The sequence below is a fragment of the Solanum tuberosum genome, unplaced genomic scaffold (genome assembly GCF_000226075.1).
Source record: "Solanum tuberosum cultivar DM 1-3 516 R44 unplaced genomic scaffold, SolTub_3.0 scf00377, whole genome shotgun sequence".
NCBI lineage: Eukaryota > Viridiplantae > Streptophyta > Magnoliopsida > Solanales > Solanaceae > Solanum > Solanum tuberosum.
The window spans coordinates 106,901-122,489 of record NW_006239302.1 but is presented as its reverse complement, the minus strand read 5'-3'; the positions used below and the strand labels follow the sequence as shown (position 1 = coordinate 122,489).

The 15,589-nt window shown below is 29.7% G+C and overlaps 1 protein-coding gene and 1 long non-coding RNA gene across 2 annotated transcripts; both read right to left on the bottom strand.

Moving 5' to 3' along the window:
• Positions 1 to 3,480: 3,480 nt before the first annotated feature.
• On the bottom strand, positions 3,481 to 4,544 carry LOC102605256 (uncharacterized). Its single transcript, XR_368471.2, has 3 exons — positions 4,275 to 4,544; positions 4,020 to 4,110; positions 3,481 to 3,686 (listed from the first exon to the last, which is right to left on the bottom strand). It is a non-coding gene; the product is annotated as an uncharacterized lncRNA (long non-coding RNA).
• Positions 4,545 to 13,473: 8,929 nt separating this feature from the next.
• Positions 13,474 to 15,319, bottom strand: LOC102604916 (uncharacterized). The gene has a single exon (XM_006361932.2). The coding sequence runs from the start codon at positions 15,180 to 15,182 to the stop codon at positions 13,707 to 13,709; it is 1,476 nt and encodes a 491-aa protein (XP_006361994.1). The 5' UTR covers positions 15,183 to 15,319; the 3' UTR covers positions 13,474 to 13,706.
• Positions 15,320 to 15,589: the final 270 nt, after the last annotated feature.

Here is a 15,589-nt window from a genome sequence, read left to right as displayed (position 1 = left end):
AAAAATGTTAATTTGCCAATGTTCTGTTTTAATTAATCAAGAATATAATTAGGGAGTATTAGCTGGAAATGGCATTGGTTCTACATACTATTCCGCTTATTTTTGGGGTGATAATAAATACTAGTATGAGAAAATGCATTCTTCCTTTGATTTTTGTCACATTTTGTTCGTTCATTATAAGTGAACTCTTCTTTTTATTATTAAAAAAATACAAAAACAAGAAAAGGGGGTCAATCAGTCCTGTCTACGACTTGTCACACAATCTTTAGTGAAGTTACATTACATCATATAATAGGGAGAAATTATGCCCCCACGCCTTTCACACGTATTTATCTCTTTTTTTATTATAATGTTTATTTTTACTCTCATGTAGAATTAATGCGTGTCTGCGAATACTATTATTTTGTGGCTTATTACTAAGTTGTGTGACCACCTAGACCTAGTATGGATAACATTTTAGTTCATTGTGAAATAAAAAGAAGTATCACAATCGTGTAAGCATTTATTCGGAAGTGAATGTCAACCAACTTCTTGATTGGAAACTCTGTTTTTCTCTGATCCAATTATAAAGATTGTTTGCTAACCTAGAAGGATGATCCGTCTGGGAATAAAATTAATTAATCTCTTTTACCAAACCCAAATCATGCTTTGGCATAAATACCAAATTAAATTAGTCCTACAATCGCCCTATGTATGTGTTAGATTTTCTTAGTAATAGAAGCATGAACAACTCAAATGAAAATCCAAATTTCTCTCATAGATATAAGAAGCTCCAAGTCTAATATAATTCCATTTGGGTTGTAAGTCATGATGAGACTTCAACATACACACACAAACTACCACTAACTAATATAGGCTATAGCAGAATTGTCTAACAACACCTTCCATACTTTCTTCCATTAGCTTAATATGGTAAAACACATCGAAAACTAAAAGAAAGTATAGCAAAAAATGAATCTACTTATAAAAAGTTACTTCACCAAAATCTCTCGCTCAAGGTCACGTGTTCAATCAGTCACTAATGTATGTATGCGTCAGATAGAATCAATATTTCACCATAATATATCATTCAAGGTCACATGTTTAATCAATCACTAATAATGTATGCATCAGATAGAATCAATATTTCATCATAATATATCATTCAAGGTCACATGTTTAATCAATCACCAATGTACACGCATTACAATAAGTTGTCTGCATTACACACCCTAAACCTTTTCTCAAAGGGTACGAAAACACGAGATGCTTCATCTCTCCGTTACTAACATTATTTTATCCTTTTTGTCTGGTGATAACTTGTGAATAATACAATTTAAAGACCAAAAAAAAGAGATCAAAAGTATAACTAGTACTCTTTTATTCATCACTTAGGATAGCTAAATACAGAGGAAAGGATCCCAACAGCAAGAGTCTAGAAGGCAACAACAACATAAAGTTGCCAAGCTGCAAACAAAAGTCATTAATCATATAAACATAGTAAACTAGTACTTACTATTTTGAAGATAGTAAGTAATAAATAAATCGTGTCACATAAATTAAAACGAAAATGAATGAAGTAATAGATAATAATAATAATATTACCAAGCCTCGAGAAAACCTGATTGTCTTCTAGGGGGAGCAGCAGTATAGGTATATATAGGGGGTGCCATCACTGGAGGTCCCTCGTAAAAACCTGTTGCATTAATTCAAACATTACACTATACTTTTTCAAAAATCTTTGTTAGCTAATTTCATATAATTTACCTGGAGCTCTTTGCTTTGGTACTTCACTCATATTGTTTGAGTTTTAATTTGGGGAAAAAATGGGAGTATTTATATTGTTTGAATATGTTGTGTCCAGGTGACACCTGGGTCGGTTATCCATGACAAATAAAGCGATTATTTTAATATATGTATATACGCGGCACAACCATATTATATATAAATCATATATACAACAGCGTCACCATCGATCACTACTATGGATAAATATAATATATCTCTTTTATCCTTAGACCTTAATTAGCTTTAAGTTTGAATTCTAGGATGAAAAAATTACTGAATAAGTACAAAATATCGAATGAAACAATAAATAATTAAATATAACAACTTGGTGTTAACATTGAAATTGAATTTCTTTTCTTTTTGTCACGCCAAAAAGAAAAGTTTCTACGATATTATTTAAAACCATATGCATACGAAATTATATTTGAATGTTTTTTTATCATATATATGGATTACTTGGTCAATTACATGATTTATTTAACATTTCGTCATTTTTCTTGTTAACACAGGAAATCTAATTGGTTATTTTAAATTGTGTTTTTAAAATAGCAATTGGTGCACGTATGCAAATTCAAAATTGAGTCTATAAAATATAGCCTTTGTAATTTGAATTAGTTTTTGCGGTTGAATTAATCCTCTAATCGGAAGGATCGGAGTGGAATATGAAATTCACCTATAACATGAATTAAGTGAATATACATAGATTATTGCTTTAATATCGCATGTATTTGGAATGTGAACAAAATGGGGAAGGAATTTAAAAGGTACACTACATATTTGACAACCCAAGCAAGATAATAATACGAACTTTTGGAGATCCTTATTATAAAAAAATCATATTATTCCTTGATGGACATTGTTAATGAGAAAATCGATTGGACTGTTTGTAAATGCCTATTAAAATGAAAAGATCGAATAAATGTGTGGCACATGATTAATCCTTTGCTTCCTGCTTAGTTTTGTTATGTTAGGCTACAATACATGTTCTCAAAAGTAGATTCATTTTTTCTTTATCTCAAATTATGGAGTTAAATTAATCATATGAAAGATGAAAAAACTTTTCTGTTTTCCACTGAATTAATTATCTTTCCTACTGTCAAAATCGTGGTGAATTATATATATTCTTTCGTCCTTAATAAAAAAAAAATTGGATACGAAATTACCTTTAATAAAGAATATTTTACCTCAAATATACCCGAAAAAACTTTCATTTTCACATGTTTGCGTTGATTTGGGCCTATTTATATGCTTAATGGTGATGGATTTACAAACTGGCTGTGCAATAAAAAAGATTTAGGGAACAGAAAAAAGGGGGTGGGTGAATGAGGATATGTAAGTTCAATTTTTTGCTTTCTAGTTTACAGTATTACATCCTTCACAATTGTATATCTGGTGGAGTATTCAAAAAAATTCACTAAAAAACGTTAAAATACGAAGGAAAAAAACACACGAGAGAGGATTCAACATCTATTACATATTCATCTAAAAAGAAATCAAAATATCAACCTCGTATAAACAAAATATTTTTTTGGCTAAAAAGTTAAATGAACCCTCTCGCTCTTGTTTGGCGCAGCCCCTGCATCTATATGTTGTACACTACTATTCAATAAGGAACCATGGTCCATGGGGTGTGGATTATTAAATTCTAATTTCAAAGGTAGAGAACCAGAAATAATGAAACTGCAATTCTCTCAAATAGTTCAATGATTCAAATTAAAGAAGATAATTACTACAATATAACTCCCAATAATAGTGATGTTCATAAAGAACTTATTTACATTACAATTCTTATATATTGGTATATGTACTACAAATTAAAGCATAAAGAAGAAGTGAACTTAATTAATTACAACACACAGATTACAGAGGGATCACAGCAACACTCATCTAACAGGCAGCAACAACACAGAGCTGCTAGACTGCAACAAATCACAACACAAAAAAAAAAAAAAATCAAAATTGCATTACTCCCTCCATCCAAATTTATTTGACACCTTCCCAATGCTTTCATATATCTTTTAAATATTTTGAATCGTTATTTGTTGTGAGTTATAGTATTTTTTTTTATGTATTTTTCAAATATACAAATTTTATTTTTGAAAACTTGAAGATTTCATGCCAGAAATCACGATCAAACTAAAGTTGTTTGACTCCCAAAATTCTAACTGTATCACATAAATTGAGACCGTGAGAGTTAGTTCTAACCAACAATTATTATAGGTAAGTATTTTTATGTAAATCAAATTGCTTACCATCCTTCAAGAAAACCTCTATTATTCTGAGGTGGAGGAGGAGCAGCATATGTTGGTGGTGCCATCACAGGAGGAGGACCTTGATAATACCCTATTTATAAATATTTCACAAACAAAATTAATCGAAAATATATTGATATGCAAAATTTATTAATACCTTAGACATAAAGAGAGAGATTGTTTCAGATAAACAAATCATAATCTAGCATATACAAAATAAAAATAAATAAAATTTGGATCATGTGTTATTTTTACCTTGACCTTGAGAGGGATATGGATAACCATATTTTGGTGGTTCATTCATCATGTTTTAAAAAGTAGTAACTCAATAGAGAAAAGAAGAGAAACTTGATATAATGGTATATGAAAACTACAACTTTGGAGTAGATTTATTCTTATGTACTATATATATAAAAAGATAATCTCACAAAAGCTTTTGATGAGAATATGATTCCTTTCACTTGTATTAATGTTTATTAGGTACTACTTTAATTTGGATGGGGAAAGGAACCAACTAGAAGAAAAAAAAAAGGAAGGGTCTAGAAGGAGTAAAAGAACAAAGGCACTTGCTTCCTTATCTTTGTAGCATTGTCAAAAATTGCAGCTCCCATATATAGAGTAAATTCAGAATTTTTAGTTTATAAATTTTGAAATATATATATATTTTTTATTGAGTTTTGAATAATTTATTTATGTATATCAAAATGAAATTTTTAATATAAATGTATAATTTAGTTAAAATTATTGAATCTAGTCGAATCTGTAATGAAAGAAAACAACTTGATGCTTATTGTTGTTGCCATCAATGTTCTGTGCTAGGGTAGTTGCAAACAAACCCTCACTATTGGGACATTTGTACAACAGCTTAAAATCTATAACTTCTTTCTAATTTGGATTTTTATCCCCCACTTCATACATGGAACGTAAAATAGAGGTGATTAGACAAAAACATAATAACATAATTTCATATTAATGAGGAGGATATGGTTTTAAATAGAAATATGGGAAGGTTGTGCTGTCTGTTTTTTCAAAACTTTAAACTTGTTGGTGGTTGTTATAGTACTAGTTCTATTTTTATAGTTTTTACTTTTGATATCTATCATCTTATATTATTAATTGTGTTTCGATTACCTCATTATTTTGTTGTCGTTATTGTTCTTTTTTTTTAGCTGCTCTACACCGGTTTTCTTATGAATTGCTATACTTTATTCTTCTTCTTTTGGATTTGTTGCATTTGAATGGAGGACTTTTTGAAAATAGCTTAATGGTATGATTTGCATATATTCTATTCTCCTTAAATCTCACTTATGAAATTTCACTGAATGTGTAGTCGTATATTAAACATAAAAATGTATTTGAGTATATAAATCTATAGCAATCTACTATAATTAAGTATGTTTTCTTATTTTTATTTATAGTACTGTAACTTTTATAGTTAAATTATTTGATTTGGTATAAATGAGTATCTTTTTACTCCCTACTACCTAGTTAGGCATTTGGTCTCTAAGCTGCCTTTTCACCGACTTATCGCATCAGATTTTTGGAACAATTTTTGGTCAACACTGAACTTATTGCAAAATTTATTTATGCTTTTAAGTTTTAACAAGCTGGATGGTCCAATATTAAAATCTAATTTTCACTTTTGAAAATTCATTTATTTTTCAAAACTTCATTTTTTAAGATTGAGACGTGTTTGGAACTTGGACAGCAAAAGTTATGGATATTTATTGGATGCAATCATGAAATGTGGAAAAAATAAAATCAAGCACTTCTGACTGGATTAAATTTAATTGATGTTAATTTTATGTAAAATTATTAAAATAATACACATATCTGTTATATCGTATATATTATAATAGAAAATGAATAAATCAAAGAAACAACATTTTATTACTTGTATATATTGTGAAAAATGGATACTGTCAAATTTGTTTTCGAATTTTATTTTTTGCAAAAAAAGTTCGGTTAATAACTCGGAAATTGTGAAATCTATAAATATATGATATATGTATAATTTATATTTATATATAAATTATAATATATGATATATGTATAATTTATATTTATATATAAATTATAATATATGATATATGTATAATTTATATTTATATATAAATTATAATATATGATATATGTATAATTTATATTTATATATAAATTATAATATATGATATATGTATAATTTATATTTATATATAAATTATAATATATGATATATGTATAATTTATATTTATATATAAATTATAATATATGATATATGTATAATTTATATTTATATATAAATTATAATATATGATATATGTATAATTTATATTTATATATAAATTATAATATATGATATATGTATAATTTATATTTATATATAAATTATAATATATGATATATGTATAATTTATATTTATATATAAATTATAATATATGATATATGTATAATTTATATTTATATATAAATTATAATATATGATATATGTATAATTTATATTTATATATAAATTATAATATATGATATATGTATAATTTATATTTATATATAAATTATAATATATGTGTAATTCAGTAATTGTATATAGTTAGTATATTTTTTTGGAAATATAAGCTGTAAAGTGAAACTATTATTCCCGTGATTTTTTAATTTTTTTTCTGTTATTCTCTTTGTTCCCAACTTCCTATTGATGAGTCATTTTCACACCATTGTTCATGGGCCAAAATATACCCATAAGACAAATCGGTTCTGACCCGAGGAATAATAATTTGAAATTAATATTGGTAAGGCATTCAATCTTCTTATATATATATATTCCTAATGATTTTGGTTAAAGAAATATCATTATTGAATGTTGTTAAGGTTGAAAAGAATTATTTTATTAAAGAAGACAAAGTGGTTGTGTTTATTGTTGAAGGTTTTGATACATTAAGAGAAAATTTTAGCAAAAGATAATTACTACTCCCTCCGTTTCACAAAGAATGACCTCTTTTCATTTTTAGTCAGTTCCAAAAAGAATGACCTCTTTCCTTTTTTGATAACATTTTTTTACTTTTTGCTTTCCACGTGGCATGTTTAAGACCACAAGATTAAGGGCAATTTTGTACAATTGACATAACTTTAATTTAGGACCACAAGATTCAAAAGTCTTCTTTATTAACTTAAACTACATGCCAAGTCAAACCAGGTTATTCTTTATGAAACGGAGGGAGTACTATATATAAGAGGCTAGGAAAGTCGCGGTTCATCAACATGTCTGCTTGCACTTTCTTATTTATTGGACATAAAAGCCCACCCATATTTCCCTGCCGAAAATGAGGGCCCCATGTTTCTGCCTATTCCACATTTTTTCCAATTAAATTTTTAAAAAATATTTAATTGACTCTAGAAATTTTATTATTGTCAAATGAATTTGAGTAGGTGTAATAATATCTATTATAAAAAAATATATATGTAAAGGATATTACAAATCACAATAATTAACAAATGAATATATTTTATATCATATAAGAAATTTGGTTGACTAATTAGAATAGAAGAAGTAACCTATATTATTTGAAAATGACGTTAAAAGTTCTAGAATTCACAAATTAACAACTTAAAATATTTATGATTATTCACATGAATTGAAATAGGAGTAACATATATTATTCAAAAATTACGCAAAAAGTACTATAAATCACAACAAACTAATAGGTTCAAATAGTTTATAAAAAACATATAAAATATTGGTTGATTTTTCGAACTTTATTTGTATCACATATGAGATAAAAAGGGAATAACATATATTGGGTCTGTGATTGAGCTTAAAAAAAGAGTAATATATATTGGGCACGTGCTGGCACGGACACCAAATATCTAGTATACATAATAAGGCTCTATAAATAATTCAGTACTTGCGCTCTATAGTTATAGTTTTGTTTGTTATAGATGGTGCGGTTTGTATATTTAGCTTGCCCGTTTGTATATTTCGCTTGCAAATACACAAATAAGGTAAGTATATACAAATTGAGGCTGCGGTTTGTATATTTCGTTTGCGAATATACAAAGAGGATAAGATTATACCAATTTTATATTTATACATTTAAAAAAAAATCAAAACTCTGTTTGTTTTATTTTTCAGGTTCATTTAGGAAAGTATTGTATATTAAATTTTATAATCATTTAAAAATAGATTTGGATCAAATTTATACACGATATAACAATTCCATCCATCAAAAGTTAAGAAAAGTTTGCTCATTCATTAAGATTTTATGGTCAAAACTTAAATAGTGGCACAGGAATTCAGCCTATTTATGTAAATGGATCACCTTATTCCCGTGCTGATGGGCCCAAATGAAGTTGCCAATTGTATATAACACTTGTCTATCTGTGTCAATTCCTCAGTGGACTTATATATGGAAAAAAATAATCACTTCTTAAACTGGTTCAGTATTGGTGTTTTTTTTTCTTTCAAAAGTCCGGTTCATCGATTAAGGGTCTCGAAACTTCAGTGCACCAAAGAACCGAACTTTCATAATATATATATATATATACACACATCATTACGTAACATGATTTAAATTTTTTAAGGGTCTTATACTTTTATTTTATCTTCATTTTATTTTTTATTCACACCAAAAAAACTATTTTAAAAACACTGAATCAAACCGAATAAAAATAGAACTGAATTGAATTGGTTTGATTCAATATTCAATGCATACTTTTTCAAAGTCGAAAACTAAAAAATCAAACCGAAGGACAAAGACAGACTCATCAAAATTTGACTTTTGCTGAAAAAAGGAATAAAATTTGGATTCGAAAATTAGTATGGGCCTGACGCATCTTCACTTTTAAGGTAAGCCCAATAGTACGAAACCCGCAAGAATAAATTCCTTTCACACATTATCGTTTTACTTTTGCATAATTTTATCACTAAAACAGATAAATGGTAAGTGAAGGACAAAAACAATTCTCTTCAATTTTATCACTAACAAGCAACTTTGGCAAAAGTAGATTTATGTTTTACTTTAAATTAAGCATCACGTTTTCAACCTCTAATGTTCTCACTTGACCCAAATAATTATTGTATTTTGTTCTTCCAAGTATTGACATTTACTATCACTTATCAAGAACCTTAAACCCCTTTTATCTAGAATATAGCAATTATCGACTACTTTTAAGCCTTGTTTTAAAAGATTAGCGTTATGAAATATCAAATTTTACTAGTGAAACTCCATGTTAGTGATTATTTTTCATTATAGCAGTTAAAAAATGGTTTTTTCTTTTATGAATTTTACCTCTAGAAACAAGAATTCCATCCTACTATACTACAGACCTAACACTAATGCTATGCTACTAACCGACAAAATTTCAACTAGTACTTAATTAGATTATCAATTGGTCAAAATACTCTAATTAAGCATTGAATCTCAAATAGATCAACTAAGAGGATAGACATATATAGTGAGCCCATGATAGATCAACTAATTGGATTTGAATTTTGACATATTAAAACAGATCCTTGAATTAATCTGTTTAAAAGTTATTCAGACTAAATGAGTTAAAAAGGATATAACTTAACTCGTCTAACTTTTTTATGTTTTAATATCTTTGTTTGTTTTTTATAATATTTTAATACCTAATAATTTATTTATTTTTATAATTATATATATCAAATGAAAAAACTGTCCTTTTTGACAATATTTTGACGACATTCTTCATTGATTAATTTGAGTTCCATATCAGTCCAAAGGCTGAGGAAATAAATGAACAGATTAATGATCAACTCAAACTCAAAGAAACTGGATGGATCATATTTTACGACCATATAATATTGGGGTATTATCAATATTTATTGAAAGATCAACCTCAACATTAATTTTAACCAAAATATTTTTTTTAAATAATCACCGTATTCAAACCAGCTTTTGCTTTCAACCGAAACAACTCCTACAACATCAAAAACGAAACTACCATAGTGTTTCTTCTTCTTTTAGGTTTGGCCAAACACATACACAGCCCCTCAAACTTGGTCCCATTTTTCATTTTGGCACTCCAACTTAGCCTTGAACTCCATTTTTTCTGTTCCATTTTAACACAAAATACTATTTTTATGTTTTCTTTATTTTATATATATTCTTCAAATGCAACTTCTTATTTTAAATCGACACGTGTCAGTTAATTTTAGTTAAAAAAATTAAAAATTAACAAAAAATAATAATTTCTTTTTAAGAGTGTTATGTATTTTTGTGTGAAAAATAACCGACGAAATTGTGTTGGTTTTCTTTCTTAAAAAATCACCGACAACCTAATAAAGTCAGTCGAGTTTTAACATTTTTTAGTAGTGTTATTAGCAATGAACAAGAGTGTTTTTTAACTCGTATTGAAGATGGTTTTTTTTTATTCGTATTGATTTATATTAAAAATTAAAAGTGAGTATTTGCGTTAAATTTAGATAGCCTAGATGATATGAAAAAAATAAATAAGTAGTGTTATTTAATTTAATTGAATGTTTAAGAAAGAAAATCAAAGAACTTTCGTCAATTTATTTTCATGCAAATACAGAGAAATCTCAAAAATAATATTATTGTTTGAAAATTTTTATGTTCGTTCGCGAATGTTTAATTTTTTTATGAAAATTAACTAGGCACACGTCTATTTTTTAAAATTTTTGTTAATTTTTAATTTTTTTTTTAACTTAAAATTAACTAGACACGTGTCGATTTAAAATAAGAAGTTGCATTTAAAGAATATATATAAACTAAAGAAAATACATAAAAATAGTATTTACGTGTTAAAATGGAACAGAAAAAAATGAAGTTCAAGGGTTAAAAATGGAACAAGGCTAAGTTGGAGTGCCAAAATGAAAATTGGGGTCAAGTTTGAGGGGTTGTGTATATGTTTGGCCTTTAGGTTTCAATAAATATGACATGTGTGGGTCAAGTGGATGTACTCTATTGGAGAAAAAAAAACACCCATGTGAATGCTACTACTCCTTTTGAATTATTCTCCAACGGATATAATTTACTTATAAAAAAATAATTAAAAATAAGTTGTTCCCTTAATACTACATAAGATTTGAGGTCATAAATCATACTAATCAAATTTTAAGCAACATATATTAAATTTGAGGTCATAAATCATACCTAATCAAATTTTGAGCAACATATATTAATTTTTTTTTCTTCATATAAAATTCTGACTTAGTATTATAAGCTTTCGTCGATACTACTAAGCTCTAAATTTTGGTAAACTTACTTCAATTAAAATTTGCTTTTGTTCTTTGGAGGATATATTTTTTTTAATTAGGGGGAGTATGACATAAAGATGTTGACCTTTCATTATTTCAATAATTCGTGGAAACAGTTTTGACTAGAAAATTATTAAATCCCTATATCAACTCATTTACGCAACTTCAATAGTATCATATCACGTTACATAGTTGCAAACAATTTTGATAATGACCCCACAACCTTCCTAAGTTAAAATTATTAAATTACTATACCTAAATTAAATAGATTAATATGAACTTACTAAATTATACTAAGATTATGTCACTGATACTTAAATATGTCTATGGAATTAGTCACCCCTAAAAATTGTCTAAATCGCAATAGGCAAATCTTATGCGACAAACTCAGCTCAGAAGGCATTGAGGGGGAATTGACTCCCGGTCATCTGTATGAATGAGTGAATGACCACCCTCCAAATTAACTGAGTCATCCCGAAGGACAATTATTGGAGTTTATCATCCTAAATATTGTAAGACTATATTGCATAAAAAATCAGCTTTGAAGTTTGAATTAGTCAGTTGGTTTTATGGTTTGAATTGTGAAATAAGTAGACATTGAATAGCTGGTTAGAGTTATGGATATATTAATAATGTATATATTATTTATGAGAGAATATATATATATATATATATATATATAAAAAAAATAAAAAATTATGCAGATATTATTTCAGCTTCTATATTCTCTCATAATTGATACATGTATTAGTTATGTGAGTTTCTAAATATCAAATCAAATATCATATTATATAATTTTATAAACGAATAATTAATCTTTTAACCAATTACTTAAACACTATATTACTACTTTTGAACCAGCTACCAAACCACCCTATGGGTGTGGAAATGAAGGAATTTCCTTCCAAGTGTGGGGCATAATGTTGAAGAAAATTCGAGGCTTCAACCAAAAGAGGTTAGAGGAGTTTCATAAATATAGCAAATGGCATTTCCAAAGAGGTGGACCCATGATGAGAAAAATATTTCCACATGTCCATGGATTTTTTTTTCTCATTTTCTAAAATGGTGATGTAATGTTAATCCTTGTTTGGTTTTATGTAATTTCATCTCATTATCATTTCCAATGACAACAACATTTAACCAAACATATCCACGCTTGTCAACAGCACACTACTTTGTTCTTAATTTTTTTTGCCCCTCAACAAAAAAAAAGGACATCATTTCTTAAATTATCATTTTATAACTTCATTATATTTGAAATTTTACATGTGGAAAGAAATTACGACAATAACAACATATAATTCAACGAATTGAATTTGAAGAGAATAAAGTGTACATAAATATTATTTCCATCCTGTGAGGCCAAAGATTGTTTCTAATATATCTTGGGGAAGGAAATTCTCAACGATTACCTTATAACATTAGGTAAATTCAATCTTAACTACTCCTATTAGATTATGTTGAGTCTTAGCTTATCCAAACGAGTAAACATATTTGAATGGGAAATTAAAGATAGTGGGGGAACCAAATATCTTTAACTTTGTTAGATATTTGTCTTTTCTTTAAATAAATTCACTTTACTAGTTCTCATTCTAAGGGGGATAATGTTGACATGTTTTGCTTTTTGGCATTTTGTAAAATGAAAGTGGCAACTTTTCTCACCATTTATGATAAAGATTTAAATTTTGAATTGAGATGGTTTGCCTTGTGAGGGCAATGAAAGTTCTATTCCAACTATTTTAAAGTATATTTTCAGACTATTAAATTACTGTTTTGTCATTGTTTGGGAAGTAAAGGAATTGGAGTTTATAACAATTATTTTTAGTCAAAATTAAGTAGTATTGGTTTGGGATGAAGGGAGGGAGGTATGTCTATGTACTAGTGTCACACATGCCATGGCAAATCATTGAAATGGGCTTGAGTTGATAGGTGGGAATTTAGGTGCCCATTCAGACAAAACATTTAATCATCATCCACATAACCCAAAACTTTTCTAGTCAATATTAGATCGAGTTCAACATTGATTTATTACTTCAGTGACCTAAAAGTGTTCGCTTTGTCGTTTTCTTTTTTGTTCACGGGTAAAGCGTAATGGCAGCACATAATTCATACTTATCAAATCAATGAACGCAAGATATATAAAGCTGAGGTTAAAATACTTAATTTGATATAAATACAGTATTTAGTGGCAAACTTTATATTAAACTCATCCTATCCTTTTTCTTCAAGTGAAAAAATGGAAAATCACAAAATGCATTGCATGATATATAAAGGAACATATAATCTTGAAGAAGCATAGAATAATGAAACTCAATCTCCACTCAAAATGTACACATGAACATGGCACATAATCTTCTCAAGATCATAAACAGAATTATACTATAAACTCATGCCCTACTACTTTTATTTTATTATTTTTATATGAAAGTTCATATACCTTTCATTAAACAGCTTCAAGAATCACACTGATGTTTATGTAGGTTTGACAGGTACTACTTTAGCAGCTTCTTGAGTTCTCATATCGGAGCTAACCACCGCTTGCGGCGGCATTGCGTGGTACTGCGGTTGTTGTTGTGGTGGCGCCATGACACCACCTTGGGGAGGATAGTACATCTGCCTTCCTACTCCACCATCGTACGCCATCTGTGTGTATCCACCTGCATCTGTTACACCAACTCCCATGGTAGTTCCGGGTCTTACCATGCCATATCCTTCCGAATAACCAGCCACCTTTGGAGGTCCCTGAGATTGTAAAGTTGGTGGTGCCGCTGCAACTGTCGGCACTGCTTGTGGTAAACTAGGCATGACATTGTAAACTGGTTGATCCCTGTACGGCTCCTGTGGCATCCTCTGAACGGCGTAGTACCCTTGTCCCGGTGGTCCGGCCATTGGCCTGACAAATTGAGGGTGCTGGTGTTGGTGTTGGTGCTGGTGTGGGTGATATGCTCCGGTGGGTGCTTGATGAATCATGTAAACTGGTTGTTCCATACCGAGACTGCTCGACGGCAGTACTCCTCCGGGGACTTGTTTTTCCTGCCAATAGCCAACCTGTGCAGGTACTGTACCCGGCACGGTAGGAGAAGCTATTTTCTCCGGTCCCCTCTGAACATAATAGTCACCTCCGGGGAAAGCCGCTGCCAGATTATCGTCGCTTTTCCGACGATACATATTTTGTTGCTCTTCTAGATGCAATCTCTGCAGATCCTGAATGTGCTTCTGGATCGGATCAGTCCCCATCATCCTATCATCCACTCCATGAACCGGCATCTCCGGTTCCTTAACAACTTGCTCAGCATTCGGATCTCTCAATTTCACATGTGGCGGTACCATCCCCTTCTCTGAACCAAACAGAAAATCCGCGTTTCCAACCTGCTGTGGAACAGCCCCCGCAGTAGGAGACGCATGAATCGGACCAGAATTCAACGCATCCACAAACCTATCCTTCTCCGATTTCGAATCCTCCGAACCAAAACTCTGGCTCTGCGACACCCCACTCCCAACAGTCGCCGGCGGATTCGGCGGAAACAAAAACAACCTAAGCCTAGCTGGTTTAGGTGAAGCTCTATAAAGACGATCATACTCATGCATCATATGTTCTAGATCATCATCATTAGTAACAGAAATCAAAGCATCAAGGTCCTCACCTGGAAGCTGATACTTAAAGGAAACAGTATCAGTATCACAAATAGCAGCAAGCTTAGAAATGAGAACAGGAAACTTAGTATTCCGCTCAACAGAGAGTATTTTAGTTTCACCGCCGATGTAAGCAAGCTGGTTATCATGAGGTCTAGGGTGAATCTTACCACCATAACTACACATGAATTTGACCTTGTAATTAGGGATTTGATTCGGATCTTCCCATGCGGCAGTGTTTTCAAAATCGATTTCACGGGAACGGGGAGATGAATCGCCGGATTCAGGGTAAGAGGTGTAAGAGTAGTTCTCCATTTTTGGGGGTTTAGGAGGATTTTCTACTGTTTTTTGATAAGTGGAGTCAGGCCATTAGTGATGAGTGAAAATAATGAAGAAGATGGGGGATTTTAAGCGGCTGTTTGAGAGGGGAATTACTATTCTCACCCGTGACTTCACGGAAAGTGTGTGCAACTTGTTGCGATTGATTGAGTAGAAAATTACGCCAAGTAACACGAACTCATCATGCTATGAGTCAATAAATGAAAAGTATAATCGTTAAACACGAATTATGTAATTATAATTAATAAAAATAATTTTAATTTGAATATATAAATCACTAAGCTACCAAATTTAATATTTGTCAAACTAACTATTTAGTAATTAATTACATTAATACTATTCTCTTCAACATTAACTAATACAACAAGGGTTGCAATAAAGGG